Here is a 21,766-nt window from a genome sequence, read left to right as displayed (position 1 = left end):
CAGACCGGTTTCGACCTTGTTTGAGGTCTTGTCAGTGGGAGCTAGACCAAGAATACTCAGTATGAAGTGATACAGAACTTGTACTTTACGATAAAAGTTGCAGCATGAAACTCTTATAGTTTCTTTATTCGGCTATGAAATAATGTTGGATTCAATATCCACTTAATTTGAATAATTTTGCATTGCCAAAATGAAACCTTTTTGCTCTCTCTTTCAGTAGTCCCAGGATATTTTTTATACATTACCGAATGTGACATCACTTCACCTTTATAGCACAACCACTTGAATTTCTTGAGCCATGTCTTAAGAGTACATCTTGATTGTGTTTTAGTTGGTGACACAACTGAACCCTTTCTCCAGAGTTTTTATTATATATATTATAGGTATATGGGTATATAAAATAGTATACAAATCAAACATTTGCTGATAATAAATCATAAAGAAATTTATTTTATAACAATTCTTTGGTATACATATAATTTTACCATTTACATAAAGAATTACAATACAATAGTCTCAAATGTGAGCCGAGGTGTTTCTGACAGTGTTCGTTGGCATTGCATGGCACAACGGCATGCGCAGTGCATAGTGCACGTTGCGTGTTTAGAACCAAAGCTGCAGTGAAGTAGCGCGATGCAACACGGGCAAGCGCTGCCAGAAACATCTCGGATGCATTACGCATTTGATTTTGAATTAATTTTTGGTTGTTGCGCGTTCAGAAACCATTTACTGTTGCCAAATTTTTCACGACCCCCACATTCAGTTATGTGACCCCATTTGGAGTCATGACCCACAGTTTAAGAAGCTCAGATCTAGATGATTTGTAATATCCTATAAGGCTCGTGACTTGACTGCTGCTATTTAATTTATATATTAATGATCTGAAGAGTAGCAACTAACCGTCTGCTGATATGCTAAACACACTGATGAATAGAGAATGATATTGTTCCTTTTTATGAGGACTTCATACAATCACATCTGGACTACTATGCTCAAATTAGATCATTTGAGTTCTAAGGAGATGAAGTGGTGAGAGGATTCATAATCAGATTGCAAAATGTGCTTGAAAGTCAGAAAATAAGGATATAATATAAACATAACTAAAGGGATTGGGTAGGAGGAATGCAGAAGAAATTTTTCAATACAAAGCAGTGACAGAACAGGTTCTCTCTAAAATTGAGAGAGCGGTTAGAAAGGATCTGAGGACCAATTTTGTTTGGAGAGTTGGAGAACACGTAAAATGGACTTCCAGAATGACTGGAGCATATACTATCAGTGAATGAGTTTAAGCAAAGATGCACTGTGAGGACCTACAGTCTCCCACATAATGATTCCATTCTTAGGACTATAGTGATACCCAAATAAAAATAGTGTATCTCCTCATATCCCAATTATGAAGTATTATAATGTGGTATAAGGAAATACTGTGGAAAAAAAAAAAAAAAATCTAACTAGTAGAGTTAAACAGAAAAAAGTTATCAGTTGATTTCATTTTTAAAATTTTGGTTTCCTCAATCAGTTTCATTAAGGATTCACACACTTCATTTTAAATCTGCTTAGTTTACTAATATGTTTCTTGAACCTCACTAGTCCTTATCTTTATTCTTCAAGCATCTTTACACTTTCAATAAGAAGCTGGTAGTCTTAACATCAGGCAACAAAAATCATCTAACACCCATCCACATCATGGTGGATCCGAAAACAGTCGAATGGTTGCGCCACTCAATCATTCCAACCAACATATTTAAAAGAGTGATTTAGAAGGTCCAATTGCAACACCGTACAGAATAGCAACATGTTGAAACACTTACCGATCACCTTTATTTTTCCAGAATCCATCAAACCGGGTTGATCTTTCTTGATATTCTCAATTGACATATTGACTAGTTCTTCAATGTGATCGATTCCTATAGCTTTTCCTTTATCACCTACCTGAAATCAAAATGCACAATAATGCCACTCACAAAATAATTATATTTCAATAATAATTATATTTTAATAATAAAACTTGTCTTCGTTCTGTACATGACTATAATTTGTACATATCTACAAAAATCATATTTACTGATATAAATTGGTGTGAAATAAAAATTTAAATATATTGCTTCTTCCTTAATTCTTGAAAAGAATTATAAAAATGGAGGAAAACTTATGTAAAAAACTTCATCAATGTAAAAGTATCAAAGGCATCGTAAGTACAAGATCACAAAATGGCAATTAATAGCTGACAATCCTAAAAAGCATCACCCGAGTAGCTAATGTAAGATAATTAAAAAAAGGTCAATTACCTAACTTATTTAAAAAAATATATATATATATATAGACAAAAATAAAGTTAGGAAAGATTAGTAGTTTTAAAAAGTACTATCTCCTGCAAAGGGGATAGATATAGACCACCGGATCTGTTTAAGTTAGGACAATGAAGTAAAGTTTCACGCATTTCTTTATAAGGACATTCTATGAAGAAACAACTTTTATGAAGGACTCTTATCTTGTTATAATGAACTATGTTTAGTGTCGATAGCATGCTCCACAAGTTCAGACTGTTCACAGGTTCATGGTGTTTAATGTAACTTGTGTTCTTCTAGACAAATAAAGTTCTGCCTTTATTTGTCTAGAAGAACTTCTGAAATAAGATAACCCACAAGAGCAAGGAATCTGATAGATGCCTGGATAAATGAGAGGCGGAAGCAAGAAAGGTGAAGATTTTTCTGATAGGGTGAAATGCAACAAAATTATTCAGTGGTTGCAAAACTTTCACTAAATGTTCACTAATGTCATATACATAAGGAATAGGAATTCGAGTGAATTCTGTATTTGAAGAAGTAGATGCTATAACTATTAAAAGCTTTTTTGATGAAAGAATCCTTAAAACCATTGGATAAAAAGGTAGAATTAAAATGTTGTAATTCCTTGTGTTAAAGTTCATCTGAAGAAAATAAAGAATGGAGATGATGTGCTAAAGTCTTAATAGTTCCAGCCTTCTGACTAAGATGGTGATGAGATTCAGTGTGGGTATAACGGCCTGTATGAGTCTTCTTCCAAAAAACTGAAAAATATAGGCTATGTGGTTGACAAAGAATTAGAAGATCTAAAAAGGCTAATTGTCTATTTACTTCTTCTTAAGTGAATTGGATTCTGAGTTGACGTGTATTTAATTTAGAAATGCTGTACCTCAGATGAAGATCGATTCCAAATTGCAGAAATATCATCCACATATTTGTACCAGTGTATAGGTCTAGATGAAATGTTATCAAAAATACGTTGTTCAAAGTGTTCCACGAAGAAGTTGAATTTGAAGTTCCATGAGAAATATGATTGTCCATGGCTGTTCCTTTGATTTGTTGATATAATTTTTTAAAGGAAAAATAAGCAGAATGTATTACAAAATCAAATAGTTTAACAATATCTGAAGGAGTTGAAGTTCCACGAGAAATATGATTGTCCATGGCTGTTCCTTTGATTTGTTGATATAAATTTTTAAAGGAAAAATAACCAGAATGTATTACAAAATCAAATAGTTTAACAATATCTGAAGGAAATTCTTCTTGAAGTAACTCAATAGTGTCAGATAAAGGAATACTTTGCCCCATCAGAAAAAATTTCCACCTTTCCTGCTTCATCTAAGGACAAGCTTCCACCTCTCAAGTTATCCAAGCATCTACCAGATTCCTTACTCTTGTGGGTTATCTTATTTCAGACAAACAGGAAGATATGCTTTTATTCGTCTAGAAGAACACAAGTTATATGCATTCTTGCTATAAATAAAGTTACAACTTCTGCACATACCCCCCCCCCCTGCCTGTGCTGCCAACAGAACTGCACGAGCCCGGTTCCATTAGTGCACTGTGCATAGCCAACATCTGTGTGCTTATCATTAGCGAGAGAGAGTTGTCTACCTGTATGGATTAGCATGCAGTGGGAAGATTATGATAACTGTGTAGCTGCAACAACGTTTCACAAGGTTAGAATGCAGCCAACTGTTATTTTCAACACACTAAAAACACTTGGGGATCAGTAGGATGTTTATGTATCACTCTTAACCACTATAATGATACAGAAGATAATGATATCTGACTGCCAAGGAACATGTTGCTGTGAACATAACTATGCTGTATTAGGATGCAATAGCTTGTGAGAGCGGCAACGGTGCGCCTCCACCATAATCCTGTAAGAGCACAGAAAGTGATGTCACGAAATGAACATTTTGCAGAGAATGATGTCACATGTACTAACTGATGATCTGGGTGAGTGAGAGCCTATCATCATTCTACTGGACACTTCCTAACACCACAACTTATGCAGCAGAGGCCTCACAGATTTCAGGCATGTGTGAAGATAAAAGGGGGCATTTCAAACATTGAGTGCTGCTATATGCACATTATACATGTGGTTTGTATGTACTGAAAGCTGGAAATGATTTACTGATAGATTAAAGGTTTATGCACTGTTCAAGTTGTAACAGTATTTATGGCTAGACAATGTATTAAATAGCATGAGCCTGGACTTGAGGAGCATGACACTAAACATAGAGTTCATTGGAACAAGAAAAGTCCTTCATAAAAATCTTTCCTCAAAGAACATCTTTATCAAAAAACATGTAAAACTTTACCTCACTGTTCTGTCTTAAACATATCCGATGGTCTACGTCTATCCACTGTTTATTTGGGAGATAGTACGTTTAAATCTTTTTTCCTTTAAATAATAAGTTAGGAATTATTGACCCTTTTTAGTTATCTTACATTAGCTACTTAGAATTGCGGGTCTTCAGTGATGTGTTTTGACTCCATGGAATATAAATAATAATTACCGTTCTGTGATCTTGTACCAATAATGCCTATGATACTTAGGTGAAACTTCTATGTTACTAAAGTTTTTTATGTGAGTTTTCCTCCATTTTTATAATTCTTTCATTATGCCAACTTGCAGTATTTTATTATTGAAAAAAATTCCTAATTCTTATTTTTACATATAGAAAATAATATGTCAATAAAATCCAAATTTTCAAAATGGAAACTATAGTTAACATGTATACAAATAACAATGAACTATAAAAAGGTAAAAATCAAATAACCACCGATGAAATTCTTTGTAATTGGATGCAATAAATGCAGCATATTGAAATGTTAAGTTAATCTCTATTTTGCTTTAATAGTTTGCAACCCATTTAATAAGACTGTTAGAAGCTACAGAGAATAGTCAGCCAATATTCCATAGTATCTTATTCAATGGTAGTAGCTTGTTTTTATTTTTTTAAACCTAATTTTGTAAAGGACAATTGATCCTATCTCATTAGAATGATATATTGTCAATGCATGTCTTCTCTGGATAGCTTGTATATTCTACAGGGAGAAAAATCCACCTTCAGATGAAGTCTCCAAGATCTCCCCACAAATAGCACCAAACCCTATACATACACACCCATACCTATGATAAAGTTTAATTTATAAATTAGACACAGTAAGAGATTAACAACAATAACTAATAATAAAATAGAACAATTATAAGAACATACTGTAATAAAAGTTATCTGAATGTGAATGGAATCTTAGCAACCTCAGCACATTTTTTTTTAAATTATTATTATTATTTAATGAAGAAAACTTTTACCTTTTCACTTAAAAGGAAGCACTTTACAGCTTCTCTTTGGCATATCTGAACTGACAGCATCACTACTCTTGCAATTTTGGGACATTATTAAATAAAATAATGGTTGCTTAAACACAAGCACTGCGATACCACAACAATCAATCTGATAACTGAGAACTACTCAGAACAGCGTGCAATTTAAAACTTATGAATTGTTTATTTCTGGAATTTTCCATTTAATACTTTTGGACTGGGGTTGACTGTGGATAACTGAAACTGCAGAAAGTGATCCACGGATAAGGGGAGACTACGGTACATAAAATTTTCCAACTCCAGCAAAATAATTTGATACTCTGGTATATGTCTGTGCAGTTAGCCTAGTGGCTATATGCTTCACAACCATATGCCTGGGGAAAGAAGGTTCCTAGGTTCGATTCCTGTTGATGACGTGAGTGGCTTAAGGATCTTCCTCAGCCATATCCAAGTTACTTGGTCTTGGGCATGGACAGCAGGGTTTTTTTCTGCCAGTTTATTTGAGGTTTTTCATCCTGCAAGCAAGCAAATCGGCCCCGTGAACACACAAGACAGCTATATACACGCCAAATAGATGGTGGCATGTATATAGCTGGGGCTACAACCACAACAACTCTGATATATATATATATATATATATATATATATATATATATATATATATATATATATATTAGTAAATGAATACTTCTGGTATATATATCTATTGTATAACACAGGAAAATAATTTCTCCATACAAAAAATAGACTTTAGTATTGTACTGAAATAATTAATTCAAAGGTCAAAATATGATGTACAATAATTTTATTAAAAATTACTCATCATAGTGAACTTTCATTATAGCAAGCTAGGAGACCACAGGAATGGTTAGAATATCATTTATGGGACTTTAGTAAGGACTTTGTTGATCATTTGTCAATGATCAACAAAGTCCTGACTAACATCATTATAACAAACGCATTCACTCAGAGTGAATGCGTTTGTTATAAATGTCTGCTATAATGAGAGCTAACTGTATAACTAATAATAATAAAGCATCATCATCATAACACTAATTACAGGTATAGACCATACTGGTCTGTTCCGGTCTCATTATCCATCCAATATCCTTTTTTGAGATCTACCCTGCCTTCTCTTTCCAATTGGCTTATATTTTAGTATTTGTTTAGGATGTCGGGTGTTGGCCATTCGGTTTACATGTTCAATCCATTTTTGTTTATAATTGTTTAGTTTTTCTTCTATTCATTTTGTTTTTAGTTCTTTTAAAATGTCTTCATTCCTTTTTTGATCTAATAATGTGTATTTTGCAGTTCTTCTCATAAATCTCATTTCACTTGTTTTTATTCTTTGTTCATCTTGTTTGTTTATTGCCCAAATTTCACTGCCATATAATAATGTGGGCACTGCTAAAGTATTGTATATTTTCAAGCGTGTTTCTTTTTGTACTATATTTGGATTGAGTGTTCTATTTATCAGGCTTATAATCTGTAAAAATTTTGAAGTTTTTAATTTTATGTCTTTTTCTCCTTCATATGATATTTCACATCCAAGATAACTGAAAGTATTTATCTGGTCTATTATTTTATTATTAATAACTATTTTGCTTCTAACTGGAGTTTGTCCACAAAATGCCATTGTTTTAGTTTTATCTATGGGAATTTTCATTCCAAACTGTTCTATTATAATGTTTAAATTATATATTGCTCTCTGTAAACTGTCTTCCTTATCTGATATTATTACCTGATCATCTGCAAATAACAGTATTTATTTTGTTATTCAGGGAAATTTCTATACCTTGATTGTTCAAGGTGGTAAGATATTCTGGAGGTTGTTGAAGAAGCCTAGAAATGGAGGAAAGAGTGCTGCAAAAGGAGTTAGAGATGATAAAGGTGACATGAAAACAGGAGAAAAAGATATCCTTGATGTATGGAGTAATTACTTCAAAAAATTGCTAAATGAAACAAGCAGTGAGAGCACAGTGGTAAAAAACACTCAACACGCGTACAGTCAGGGATACATATCCATACTTGAAGTAGAAAACGCTATCAAAGGCTTGAAATGTGGAAAGGCAACAGAAGTAGATGATATTCAACTAGAAATACTGAAGTATGGTGGTATAAAAGTCTTACAGTGGCTGCACTGCATAGTTCAGAAAGCATGGACAGAGGGACGAATTCCCGATGATGGGAGTAGGGCTCTAATAGTACCCATATATAAAAAGAGAAATAAAACTGAATGTGAGAATTACAGAGGTATTTCCCTACCAAGTGTTCCTGGCAAGATTTATGCAAGTATACTTGAGAAATAGTTGAGAAGAATTGTGGAAGAAAAACTTGGTGAAGAACAAGCTGGATTCAGGCAAAATAGAGGCTGTCAGGATCAGATCTTCACTTTATGACAAACAGTTGAGAAAGCATGGGAATATAACAAAGATCTGTATTTAAGTTTTGTAGATCTGGAAAAGGCATACGACAAGGTGCCAAGAGAGAAGCTATTCAATATGCTACAATTATATGATGTCAATGGGGCATTATATCAAGCAATACTTAGTCTTTATTTGAGTTGTAAGTCAGCAGTTAGAATTGAAGGAAGTACACGGAGATGATTTAATGTCAAATCTGGTGTGAGACAAGGATGTACATTATCCCTCTGTTAGATTATCTATATGGATCACATTATGAAGGAAAGTGGTATTAAACATGATATCAGAATTGGAATGTTAATGTCAGCTCTTTGCTTTATGTGGACGATGTTATACTTCTAAATAAATCCGCTACAAATTTGCAAGATTCCCTGACTAAATTGAATAACTGTTGTAATAGATATGGTATGAAGGCCAGCATTAAAAAGATAAAGACAATGAAAATAGGTAGAATTGTTGAAAATGTCAACTGTGTTGTGAATGGGGAACCTGTGGAACAAGTAAAACATTTCAGCTACTTAGGCACGATTTTTACTGAAAATAGTAAATTAAATATGGAAATAGACAGCAGAATCAACAAAGCTCTTAAGGTAGGAAGTCAATTGAATAAATTCATATGGAATAAGAGAGAAATTAGTCAGAACACTAAATTAGCTGTATATACATGACAGTGTTCAAACCAGTTTTAACTTATGGATCTGAGAGCTGGGTCAGAAGTAAAACACTTGCCAAACTAGAAACCGCAGATATGAGAGTCCTGAGAAAGATTAGAGGTGTGAACAGATGGCATCAATGGCAATATCATATTAAAAATGAGGATATTAGGAAAGAACTTGACATTGTCAGCATCCAGGAATGCGTTAGCAGAGCTAATCTCAGGTGGTATGGTCACTTAAACAGAATGGGTGAGAAAAGATTAGCAAAACAAGTGTTCTCTGCCAGGTTGGCAGGAAAACGACCTAGAGGAAGACCAAGATGTAGGTGGATTGATACGGTACAATGTGCCTGAGATGATAGAAATATAAGATCTGATAATGATAATATTGGAGTTTTGACAAGTAATAGACTGATTTGGAGGAAAATTGTAGATAGGAAGTTAATAATGATGTCAATTTTTCATGTAGTACTATCATATCCTATACACCCCTTGAGGGTACATGTCAGGAATTTGATGATGGTAATTGTTTAAGGTGTTCCACTGTATTAATATTTCATTAATGTAAATATTGTAATAAATTTAGTTTAATCCTTTACCCAAGTGTAAGCAAAAAAAAAAAAAAATTTTGCGCCTAAAGTATCTTCAGGACTGAGGAAACTCACAGTAAATGTGGACCAAGCTCTCATCATTCCTTGTCTCAGTATCTCCCATAGTGCAAAGCACATCTCCTTGCAGACATGTATAATGCTCTGCATTAAGGGAAGGGTCACTACCCAGACTGGTTTCGACCTTTATTGAGGTCTTGTCAGTGGGAGACAGACCCGGAAGTGGTGATACTAAGGCAGTAGCAATGGAGAGGTCATATTTACTTATACGAGTTGCCAAAAGATGGACCACCTATTATTCATTTACTCTGGATTTAGAGAAAGATGTTGGAAGTTTATTCTCCACTTGGTTAGACTATGATAAATTTAGTTTAATCCTTTACCCAAGTATAAGCAAAAAAAAAAAAAAACTGGGTAGTGACCCTTCCCTTTATGCAGAGCATTATATATGTCCACAAGGAGATGTGCTTTGCATTATGGGAGATACTGAGACAAGGAGTGATGAGAGTTTGGTCCACCTGCATGTAGTAAAATATTAGGTATATTTATTCTTTGTAATATATCAAACAGTATATATCTTTTTACTTTGTTGAATGCTTTTTTGTAATCTATAAACAAAAGATGAGTTTCCAAATTAAATTCTCTTCTTTTTTCTATAAGTAGTTTTAAACAGAGAGCTGCATCCATTGTAAAGCATCCTTTTCTTAATAATAAAGCACTGAAGACTAAATAACAGATCTTTTAGTAGTTAAGAGTAGATAATTGAGAAGAGACCTTACACAATCTATAATTCATCTGAGAATCCAATTCATCTGGGTTAAATTCTCACCTTCCCATGATGCAGCCCAAGAAGGTGAGAACTGGTGGATATTAAGCTGGATAGTGAATGAACAAGGATACTCCAAATTTTCTGACCAAACTGAATTCTGTATCAGCTAAAACTAGACGTGCATTGTAATAGTGTGCACAACATATTATAACGAATAGAATAATCATCTGGTTAAACAAGACCATTCCAACAAAATGTTTGAGAACTAGGACAAACAAATTAAGCTATTGGAACAACCTCAAAGAACTAAAAGAAAACTATTTGAATTCCACATATTTCGATAATGTGGAATTAATAGTGAAAAGTTTAGTTAAGGCTGGGTAGTATTTGTGCATCTCAGAAGCCAAACTGACCAAACTCCACGAAATAAAACAGAAAAAAAAACTGATGTTATAAACATTCTTTAAAATTTCATATATATTAAGTTTAGCTTGAAATATATGAGCAAGCAAATGTTATATACTGAATTATTTAAGACATAGATTAGTCATTTGATTTCTGAAAAGTAAAGCACTAATCACGTGCTCGTGTATACAAAAATTTAGAAATTTACAGAACATGGAGTTGATAAGTTCAGCTTATGTGGCTCATTTATGTCTGTCTATTACATATATTCCCTGGCTGGTTTATTTTTTGCAGAATGAAAAGCCTGCTACTTTTATATCAGAATGGCTAACCCAAATTCACCTATGATGTTCTTTATTGTCCTTTACAGGATTTGAATCTAGATCTTTCCAAAACTACCATATTAACACAATTGATAAGAATGAAAAACAACAGGTGAGAACCATCTCAATAAGAACTAAAATTTTGATTTATATGGGATAAAGAACGTTGAAAAGAAGGATTGGACACAGCCTTTAACACTAAACAAATATCAACAATGATCGTCTTTAATGAAAAGAAAATTTTGAGTAGAGTAACATAAGAAGTTCAAAAATGGAAATTGAAAATTATTTGCACATATGGTGGCATCTTCATTGAAGACAGACAGACAGTAATAAAAACGGATTTTTTTTAAAGTCTTTATACTTTATTTTTAACCATATCAATCCCAATACACAAGGGACTGCAGAATCTATGACACACTGATGCCATGTGTATGCAGGGATTAAAGATCATTTTCTTAGGTCTGTGCACTTTATTATATCCAAACTATTTTCTTAATTTTATTTAATAACTGAAAGGCTCAACAATTATTCTTTATTAAAAATAATATCAAACAAATGGGCCATAACATTCATTAGTTATTAAAATTGCAATCTCCAGTAAGCAGTGGAGAGGTGCATACTATCATTACACCTCCCCACTTCAAATTTCTGATTCCTGAACAATCTATTTGCTTCATTCCTGAGAAGACCAAGATTTATATATCATTTATTGTAGGTGACACAGATCAGTTTTAATATATATAAATGACATGATTAAAAAAACGTATCAAAAACTTCAGGGTACATACCATAAGAGCCATACATGCAGTAAGATAACCACTACCTGAACCAACATCTAAGGCTTTCGCTCCTTCATAAAGATGATCTTTCAAAAGTTCTAAAGCATGTGCATGCTGCAAAAAACATATACACATAAATATATTTGTTTATGTAGTTGTTTGTACACACACACATAATCACAAGGTGTGACAAAATTCAACAAATTTTGGAAGTGAACTCTCCTCACCAAATAAAAAAACATTGCAAACTTTTGTCGCATGGCTTCCTTGTAAGAACACTTGCTCTACATACAAAGACACAACTATGAGTATACACTGGCCTAACAGTGACGCTCAGCTAAGAGATATGAACATATTAGGAGCAGCAAAAAAATAAAATAAAAAAATAAAAAAAAAGCAACTCAATGACATCAACGAAACATTTCTCACTGATTGTTGTTGAATATTTTTCTTCATGACAACAACACCATTACACCATTTTGGGACAACCAGCAGCTTCAAGAAGCTGGCATGTTGAAATGGAGTTGTGCACGACATAGATTCCCAGGAAACACATGAATGCCAGGAATGGAGCAGTGGTATTGCAAATCATCAAGAACCAACTGTCAACTTGCACTCACACATTAGCTACTGTACATGCTACAAAAGATAGTCATATGGATTTTTGGCATCTCATGCATGAGCAGGAATTGCATTGTTTCTATATGCAACAGGAGCAAAACAATGCCAGCTGATTAACTACAATGGATGAGTTTTGGCAGCAATTTCCTCAGAATTTTATAATGTGTAACTTGACTTCAGCAGTACTTGATTCGTGTAGGCAAAATTCACAAGTCAGTCCTGTTAATAATTAATGGAAAGCCACACATTACAAAGAGAATATTACACTTTTCCATTCATTTCTGTGTAGTATCTTCACCAGAATATCCCAGAACAGATAACTGCTAAATTATTGAGACAATAGTTTATTTCAGTTTATTTTTAGTTTATTTTCTGTCTATAATTTTATAAAATCTACACATTAATTTTTTTTTTTTTTTTGTGTATGTGTGTGAATGCGCACACACATCATTTTTGATTAGCATTTCTAATAAAAAATGAGAAAGAAGTTTCTGAAAGGAAAGATTCAATACATGCACTACCTTAGACTGGTCTTAGATATGCTTGAAAATCTACAAAAAATTCCTCTGTCCTCAACAGGATTTGTACAGGGTCTTTCTAATGAAGTGATCCACAACAAATTGTTAACAACAGAGGTTTTACTTCTGTTAAACAGAGGTTTTACTTCTGTTAAACCTGAGATTTCGTTTTAAATATTCAATAGTTTTATTACAAAGAAATCTCAGGTTTAACATAAGTGAAACTTACATCATTAAAAAGAATGACTTGTAAAGTTTTATGTGTTAATTAGTTACAGATATTTATTTACGAGTGAACAATCTTCACAGCTCAGTCAGTAATGATAATGCCCTTTGGTTGGAAAGACCTGGGTTTCTGTTCTTTCTAGGACACAAAGAGCTTTTATCAAGGATTTTTAACTGAAGGAGAATAAGCTAGTTTCATACAGAGGTGGCAGGGCTTTTCCTCCCAGAAACTTGGGTTTTTCATTGTACAAAACAAAGCCAACTTGCTAGAAGTACACATTTAATTTATGCATAAAGCAAACAATGTAGACAAGATTAACCATCCTATCATAAGCAGGTTTATTTATAAGAAGACAAAATACTTGGCTGTGACAGGCAACTGAGCCTAATACAGTGGTACCTTGGTTTGCGAGTATAATTCGTTCCGGAAACGTGCTTGTAATCCAAAGCACTTGTATATCAAAGCGAATTTCCCTATAAGAAGAAATAATGGAAACTCAGATGATTCGTTCCAAAACTCAAAAATATTCATATAAAAATGATTAATACAAAATGCATATACCTTCGTATACCTTATACAGTATATGTATACCTTTTTATATTTTTATTATGTATTTAAATGTAATACTGTATACATTAAAATAATCGAATTTATTAATTACATTACAATTACATATTACAGTAATTGTATTGGGTAGGATGACTTTCATTGTCACTAACGGAATCACTGCTATCTGTTGGCTCTTTTTCTTTTTGTGTGACTTTAACAAGGAACCTATCCAATGACACTTGCTTTTGCCTCCTTTTGAGGATTTCAAGGAAATATAACATTGCATTGTCGTTAAACAGATTCATCGCTCGCACTGCCACAGCCTTACTTGAGTGGTGCTTTTCTACAAAATTTTTCGTTTTCTGTAGATGTACCTGGCAGTTTACTTATGAGGTTGGCGTACAAGGCCTTTGCCTTCTCACAGTATCACCTGCTAGTTGCTTCTCGTTTATCCACACCAAAAGCAACTTTTCTACATCTTCCAGAATACGTGGCCATTGCTTTGATACTCTCGTGACTCCTTTTGCTACATCTAGCCCCCTTAGTTCTTCTTTCTTCTTTAATACTGTGCAAATCGTTGACGCAGTCTTCTTATAAAATCTTTTGATGGCGGCCACTTGCATACCTTGTTCATGCTTCCCGATGATTTCCTTCTTAACTTCCACCGTAATCATCTCCTTCTTACCGCCTTCCTTTTCAACCCTTTTCTTCATTGGGGCCATTGTCGTAGTACAGTTAATAAAGAACAGTCACTACATTTGGACACAAAATAAAAAAAATGCTTTACACACACACATGTGGTCACAACACTAGCACGAATGTTGCCTATACGAATGAGGTATACCAACTGAGACCGAGCATGTGAGATGATTACCCACAATCCCGAATGGCTTATGATCACGTGACGCTCAGCAGACAAAGCTTATAGGTAATACTCATATTGCAAGACCTCGCTCGTTTATCAAGTTAAAATTTATTAAAAATCTTTACTCGTCTTGCAAAACACTCGCAGACCAAGTTACTCGCAATCCAAGGTACCACTGTATATGAAAGAGAGGATAGAATATTTATAAGTGTTCAATTACAATAAAAGATTTTCTTTAAATTGTTTATATCAGTAATAAGTGATAAATGCAAACAATAATTTTGTATTCAAATCTCTTCAAACTATCACTGAACAATGATTAACAGTCAGACTAAGATTCCTAACACCACAAAATTTCAATGTGCTATTGCTGAAGTTTCTATTATGGTGACACCATAATGTGTACATAAGCTGGACAAGGTAGGAATTACAAGCTTTTTATACATCCATCATAAACTGAGAGATCTGTTCTTTTTAAGGGTTAAGTTACTCACTGGATATAGGTGCATCACTTTTTCTTTCTTTTTTTTTTTTTGCAATAATCCCGTATATGAGATCAGTTTAACAATTGTGTGTGTGGTCACCATAGAAGCAAGATTAATTACTGGATTATAGAAATAATACAATAGCTTTCAGCTTTATCAGCTAAGAGTTACACTATTAGGTGCTAAATCTGATTTGTGAAACTGTTAAAATGGCAAACTATGTAAAATAAATTAAATTATATATACAGCAAATAAATTATATATACATACAATGAAGTATATTTACCATATGTGGAGCACTGATTGTTACAGAATACCCAATACCCTGGGGAGAATCCATAAAAGGATTCACTTTACAATAGTTAGACCTATCAACTGCTAACATGGCCTCTTCCACTCGTGTACTCTTAATAATGCCATTTTCTAAAAAATAAATTGAAAAAAAAAATAAGTACATGATATAATATTAAATACATTAATATGATGAGCAAATATTTATAATAATCTGATTTTCTTCATAATTAGGGAAAAAAGCAACATTATGATCCAGACTCCCAGAAACCAAATATTTCCTTCATAATACATTTTGATACACAAAGAGGCTTATAATCCTAAATAGTGCCACCTATTGTGCTTGATTGTGTTCTTGACCATTTGGCTGATTGCTTGTGGATGAGTTTCCTAAATGAAAGTCAGCTTGATGGAGCCATATTTGTTGAGATTGGGGTGGTCTGTATAGCTGAAACAGATTCCAGGAAAAGTCTGATATTTAATACTTGCTTTGGTGGAGTAAGGTGGCTTTTCTCCAGTGTATCCTGTGGTGGGTATCCACCACAGGATACACTGGAGAAAAGTATTATGGCCTCCCTGCTAAACCAGAGAGGCCATAATACTGGAATCAGATCCAGTCTTGATACTCTGAGATCTTGATGTTGGCTGTCCTAAAGTAAGAAAGGTCGAAGCTACAGAGTACCTGGTAGATCCAGAGGTTGTAGCTGGTCTTTAGGAGAGTAAATAAGAAATTCTAATTTCTTGTCTGGTTTTAAGGTAGTCACAAAATTCTATTTGTTAAGGATTAGTTTGAAGAGCTGGTAATCATCAACAGGCAATCAGTCCAATAGCCAAGAACAACAATCAAGCTCAACAGGTAATGCTATTTATGACTACAGGCTTCTCAAGTTTCGTCTTTTCCCAGCCTTACTGATGTTGATTTATTGTAGTCTGTTTGGAAGGGGGGGGGGGAGATGAGTATGGATTTGAGTTAATATCTATTTCATCTGACAGGGATTAGAAATATTAACTAAACAGTTGTGTATATGACTCCATTCTGAAGTGAGTGCATTATCATTAGAACATATTAATTTTGCCCTGTTGACTAGGATTTTTGGGATTCCCTAATGCTGCTGAGAGGGGTGATGCAACTATTGGTGGTGTATTTATCTACATGTGTGGGTTCTATAGATAGTGAAGAACAAGGATCCATCAGGCTGATGTGTAACCATTGTATCTAGGAAGGGCAGACTGTTGTTTTTGCTTTCTATTTCTATCATGATATGAATTCTTCATGGCAGATGTTTAAGTGAGAGAGAGAAAGATTTTAGGATGTCTGATCCATGTGGCCAAATAGTAGCAAACACAGTGTCTACATTACATAACTAGATGGTAGGTCAAGGGGAAACATTTACGGCATTATTTTGAAACTTCTCCATAAAGTAGTAGGTCGGGGGGGGGAGTTAAATTGTGAATGAAAAGATATAAGTAATAATACTTCATTCATAATTAACATCATCTACTATGTCATAAGCAGGACTTATTTAAATTTATTCTGTTAGTTTCTTGCTTATAAAATGTTATTCATGTAATTCCTTTTGAGTTTTGTTAGTTAATTTTATTTATGTGATTTTAAAATATATTATAGACATGAAAAGGCTCTATATTAAATTGTCATTTATTTTATTTACTTTATTCCTTTGATAATAATATAAGAAACTGTAATGTATGTAATTTTAATATATCCAGAAGATTCTTTGTGACATCATTTGATTGGTTGTTGTGAGAAAACATGCAAATTTCTCCTAGCACGTGTCGGAGCATGAACTACTATATACGAAGGGAAAAACAAGTTCGATATGAGTTAAACCGGTGAGAATCATTTTTTGGCGGGAAAAAGGAAGGAGTGGATACGAAAACGAAAGTAAAGAGAGAATCGAATAGGGGAGTATAGAGAACAGTAGCTGGAGACTGGAGGGGAATTTTGACGTGCTGAAAACAGTATTTAAAGGACCGGGAATCACTTGGTATTTTAACTTACCTTTTTCTGAGTTGGATTTTTACCAAACTTCCTAACGCCTAGCAGTGGAACAGTGCAAGAAATAGGTTAATACGTATAAGAAAATGAAGAAATAATTAGATAACTTAAACCAAGTGCATAAAGATTATATTCTCCCAAGTCTATAAATCAGTCGCAGAAATGGAAGATTCTTTTAATATTTTTTAAGTCCTTGCTGACTTTTACTACATAGTAAAAGTCAGCAAGGACTTAAAAATTGTTGTTCGATCTACTTATGATGTGTTGAAGCCATATCCTGGTAAGATTACCTTTACTATACTTAGCGAGAAGTAACGAAAATTAATTCCTCCGAAAGTAAATTGTTCCTAGTTGCAGTATTCAGCAAGTCAAGATTTAATATGTGATGTGCTAAGACTTTTCCCTCTTCAAATGATAAATGCTATGTTATTTAATTAAGTGTTCATTAACTGAATGAGAATCGCCGTAGCACGTGGCGGTGAATTTGAGCTGTGCAGAAGAAAGTGATTTTTAATCGGTGAATAGTCCGCTTTTTCCCCCGTTTTTCTACGTTTTTGAGTGCTAAATTGTTTCTCTGAATACGAGTGTACTTCAGTGGTTGTTTTTTTGGAAGTTAGTTGCTGTCGCGATATAATATATTTTGGTACCGTCGGAATCGAACGCGTAACGGTGGAAGACAAAACGAAGCTAAGTTACTGTATTTAGTTATATTTCATTTTATTTAATTATATTTAGTACTTAAATGTTCTGATGTTTGTACTTTTTTTCCTCTTATTTATTAATTGAATAATTATTAAAGATTAGGGTATAATTTGACAAAACACGTCACAGATAATAATGGCACCTGTGCAAAGGAAAATGGCGGCCAGAAATGAAGGTTCGCCATCGTTATCAAAGAACGGTAGCATAAAAGAAATGAGTCGGTGTACTAGCTGTGAAATGTACGCTTTGTGGAGTGCGGTCGGTGTGTGGTTAGATGATAATAAAGGATTGAATGTGTGTAGAAAATGTAGGGAGAATGCGGAATTGAAGTGTATTTCGGATCGTGAGTGTGATATTTTTGTCAACCTTCAGAATGAAGGAAACAGGGATATGACAGGAAACGGCAAGGTTGTACATGAAAATTGTGAGAGTGTGAATGTAGAAAGTGTGAATGATAGTATAAATGGTTTCTCAGAGAACAAAAAAAGATGAGATAGATGCATTGAGTGAGATCGCGTTGTTGAATAGTGCGATAGAAAGAGCAAAACAGCAGCTAGAGTGCATGAACAAAAGTAGACTGAATGAACCAACCAATAATAAAAGGTATGACAGGAAAAATAGACGTATGAATGTGAACATGAACAAAATGAAGGATAGAGTGCTGTATGGAGACTCGTTAGTACGAGGTGTGTTAGTAGAGGATTTGACAAAATCGTACCAACCTGGTGCGACCATAAAGGACGTAACTGCGTCTATTAGAGAGCAAAAGGAAAGGGTGAAAGAAATGATTGTTGTGGCAGGTACGAATGATTTGAAAGGAGATAAAATGGAAATGATAGAAGACCTGAATGAATTGTTTGAGGTAGCAAAAGAAAAGAGTGAGAGAGTTAGAATGATTAGTCTTTTGCCACGGTATGACAGTGAAATGTTTAAAAGGAGGGCTATAATTGCAAATGACTTTATGCGTGGGTTATGTATGACGAGTGGTGTGGAATTTGTGGATGTGTGGAGTGAGTTTGATGGGCGAAAGGATCTATATAAGATGGATGGCTTGCATTTGAATGGTTACGGTGTAAGAAGACTTGAGAAAGTGTTGCTGAATGTAGTGGATGTGCAAACTCAGGGAAACTAGATTTGTTAGGGGGGGGGGTAGAGATACAGTCCTTATGGAGGCAGTTGAATGTAAGAATGAATATAATATGCCAGAGCAAATAAGGACAACAAATCTGAGTGGGATAGTTAATATAAGGCATCAAGGTAGGGTTGGGGCTAATGGGGGTCTTAAATTCATGTACACTAATACTAGGAGTATTAGGAACAAGAAGGAAGAGTTTTTGGCCATGGTTGGCACTTCCAGACCACAGGTTATAGGTATTAGTGAAACATGGCTGACTGTAGATGATATAACTAGTGGGATTGAATGTGATGGGTATAGTGTGTTCAGGAATGACAGAAGAGAGAATAAAATGGGGGGAGGAGTATTGTTGATGATAGCTGATGAGCTCCAGCCAAGGAGAATAGAAGTTGAATTGCAGGATAGAGAAAAGAGCACATTTGAGGCCATTTGGTGTGAGATTGTGGCTAGCAGAACTAAATATACAATTGGGTGCTGCTATAGACCAGGTGATGGAAAAGATGGTGGTGACAGTATGCACAAGCAAATAGAAGAAATGGGTGGAAGGAGGGTGATTATTATGGGAGATTTCAACTATGGTCGCATTGATTGGAGTGAGGAGAGGACACACGGAAGGAAGGAACTGGATTTTATGCGGTTATTAAGGGATAACTATCTGCGACAGCATGTAATGGAAAATACTAGGGGTCAGAGAGTGCTTGACCTAGTAATTACATCTGAGGATTTGGCTGTAACAAATATGACCACATTGCCACCAATCGGTGAGAGTGATCATAGGGTCTTAACTTGGGAGGTGGCTAAAGGTGTAGAATTTTCAATTAAGACAGGGTACATGTGGAATTATCGGGCTGGAAAGTATGACAAGCTTAGGCGTTTGATTGGTTCAGTGCCATGGCATGTACAACTGCAAGGACTAGAAGTTGATAGTGCATGGGAGGTAGTTAAGAAGTGCTTGCATGAAGCAATGGCTGACTGTATACCTAGAGTCCGAATAATAAATCAAGTAGGGGTTAAATGGATGAATAACACCATTAAGCTTGAGTTGCAAAAAAAGAAACAACTATGGAGGGAATTTAAGGAGAAGGGTGACCGGCAGGCACATGAATGGTATAAAGCACAGGCCAGAAGGGTGACGAGTGTGGTAAGAAAAGCAAAAAAGGATTACGAAAGAACATTGGCCATGCAGGCTAAAGAGAATCCTAAACAGTTTTTTAGATATGTAGCAAGTAAAAGGAAAAATGTACATGGCAGATTGATTTTAAAGAATGCCGATGGTAGGGAGGTAACTGAATCAGTTGAGATAGTTGAGTTACTGAGTGAGCACTTTGCAAAAGTATATCATCCAGGTGGTGACATTGCAGAAACGAATAAACCAGTAGATTATACGGGAATTGTGGTTAATGAAGTGGAGGTGAGTAGTCTATTGCATAACCTCAATGTCAATACATCTGTGGGATTGGATGGTATACCAGCTCATGTTGTACGAGAAGCAGCTAAAGAATTGTCAGTACCCTTGACCATTTTGTTTAATTTGAGTCTCGGGTCTGGGTTAGTCCTGAGCGGGTGGAAAGAGGGGAAAATAGTTCCACTGCATAAAGGTGGTTCCAAGACTGCTGTAGTAAATTACCGACCGATTAGCATATCAGGAATCATTGTCAAGGTCTTAGAGAAAATAGTCAAGAGGAAAATACAAGATTGGATAGAAGAAAATGGGATACTGTATCGGGGACAGCATGGTTTTGTGAAGGGTAGGTCATGCCTCAGTAATTTGCTCACGTATTATAACAGTGACGGCTGAACTGGATAAGGGTAATGGGTTTACGGTGATTCTACTGGACCTTGCCAAGGCCTTTGACAGGATATCACATGGAATTCTAATCAGTAAATTGCAGCATATGGGAATGGACATAGGGTTGGTGAGATGGATAGGAGGGTGGTTGATGGAGAGATATCAGAGAGTGGTTTACTCGGGAGTAGAGTCCACAAGACGGCCTGTGACTAGTGGTGTGCCACAAGGATCTGTTCTTGGACCACTGCTGTTTAATTTGTTCATAAATGATATAGGAAATGATCTGAGAGGAACAGTTCATTTGTCTGCGGATGATGCGAAGATGGGTAGGGCAATAGTGAATGCAGATGACGTCAAAATTTTGCAGGATGATTTGGATAGATTGGAGGTCTGGGCTAAGGAGAATGGATGTCAGTTTAATGTGGCAAAATGTAAGGTTATGCATTTTGGGGTGAAAAGATTGGCAGCAGTTTACTGCATTGGTGGAACCGTGCTCCAGGAAATTGATGAGGCACGAGATTTAGGAGTGTTGGTAGATAAGGAATTGAAATTTAGGGGACACATTGCAAAAGTGACCAAAACAGCTCATCAAATCACTTGGTTGCTGAAGAATACGATGACAAGCAGAGACAAGCAGGTTATTGTTCCTCTGTATCGAGCCTTGATAAGACCCCATCTAGACTACTGTGCTCAGATTTGGTCACCTAGGTTTCTTCTTGATGGGGAGGAGGTGGAGAGGATCCAGAGGCGAGTGACCAAGATGATAGCAGGTCTGTGGAATGAACCGTATGAGAACAGGTTGAGGATTTGTGGGTTGCAAAAATTGGTTGATAGGCAGAGGAGGGGAGATATGATTGAGACATTCAAATTACTGAAGGGTTTCTATAAAATTAATTCAGAAGATATTTTTGAGAACAGGGCTGGTTGTGGGAGGACTAGGGGACATCCATGGAAACTGGGCAAAAGTGTGGTTAGTAAAGG

At 35.0% G+C, this 21,766-nt stretch overlaps 1 protein-coding gene across 2 annotated transcripts in view; it reads right to left on the bottom strand.

The window, feature by feature from the left end:
• The window catches only part of Pcmt (Protein-L-isoaspartate (D-aspartate) O-methyltransferase), a 111,183-nt gene that overhangs the window by 39,110 nt on the left and 50,307 nt on the right, over positions 1–21,766 (bottom strand). For both annotated transcript variants that reach the window (XM_090399716.1, XM_090399717.1), the window contains exons 3-5: positions 15,138–15,274; positions 11,597–11,701; positions 1,812–1,932 (exon numbers count right to left, since the gene is read on the bottom strand). In XM_090399716.1, coding sequence (XP_090255842.1) covers positions 1,812–1,932; positions 11,597–11,701; positions 15,138–15,274 — 363 coding nt within the window. The remainder of the gene's footprint in view (positions 1–1,811; positions 1,933–11,596; positions 11,702–15,137; positions 15,275–21,766) is intronic.

The sequence above is a fragment of the Typopeltis vanoorti genome, chromosome 10 (assembly GCF_054136105.1).
Source record: "Typopeltis vanoorti isolate ZY-2024b chromosome 10, IOZ_Tvanoo_1.0, whole genome shotgun sequence".
Taxonomy (NCBI): domain Eukaryota; kingdom Metazoa; phylum Arthropoda; class Arachnida; order Uropygi; family Thelyphonidae; genus Typopeltis; species Typopeltis vanoorti.
The sequence above is the reverse complement of the archived record's forward strand: the minus strand, read 5'-3'. Positions and strand labels throughout refer to the sequence as shown.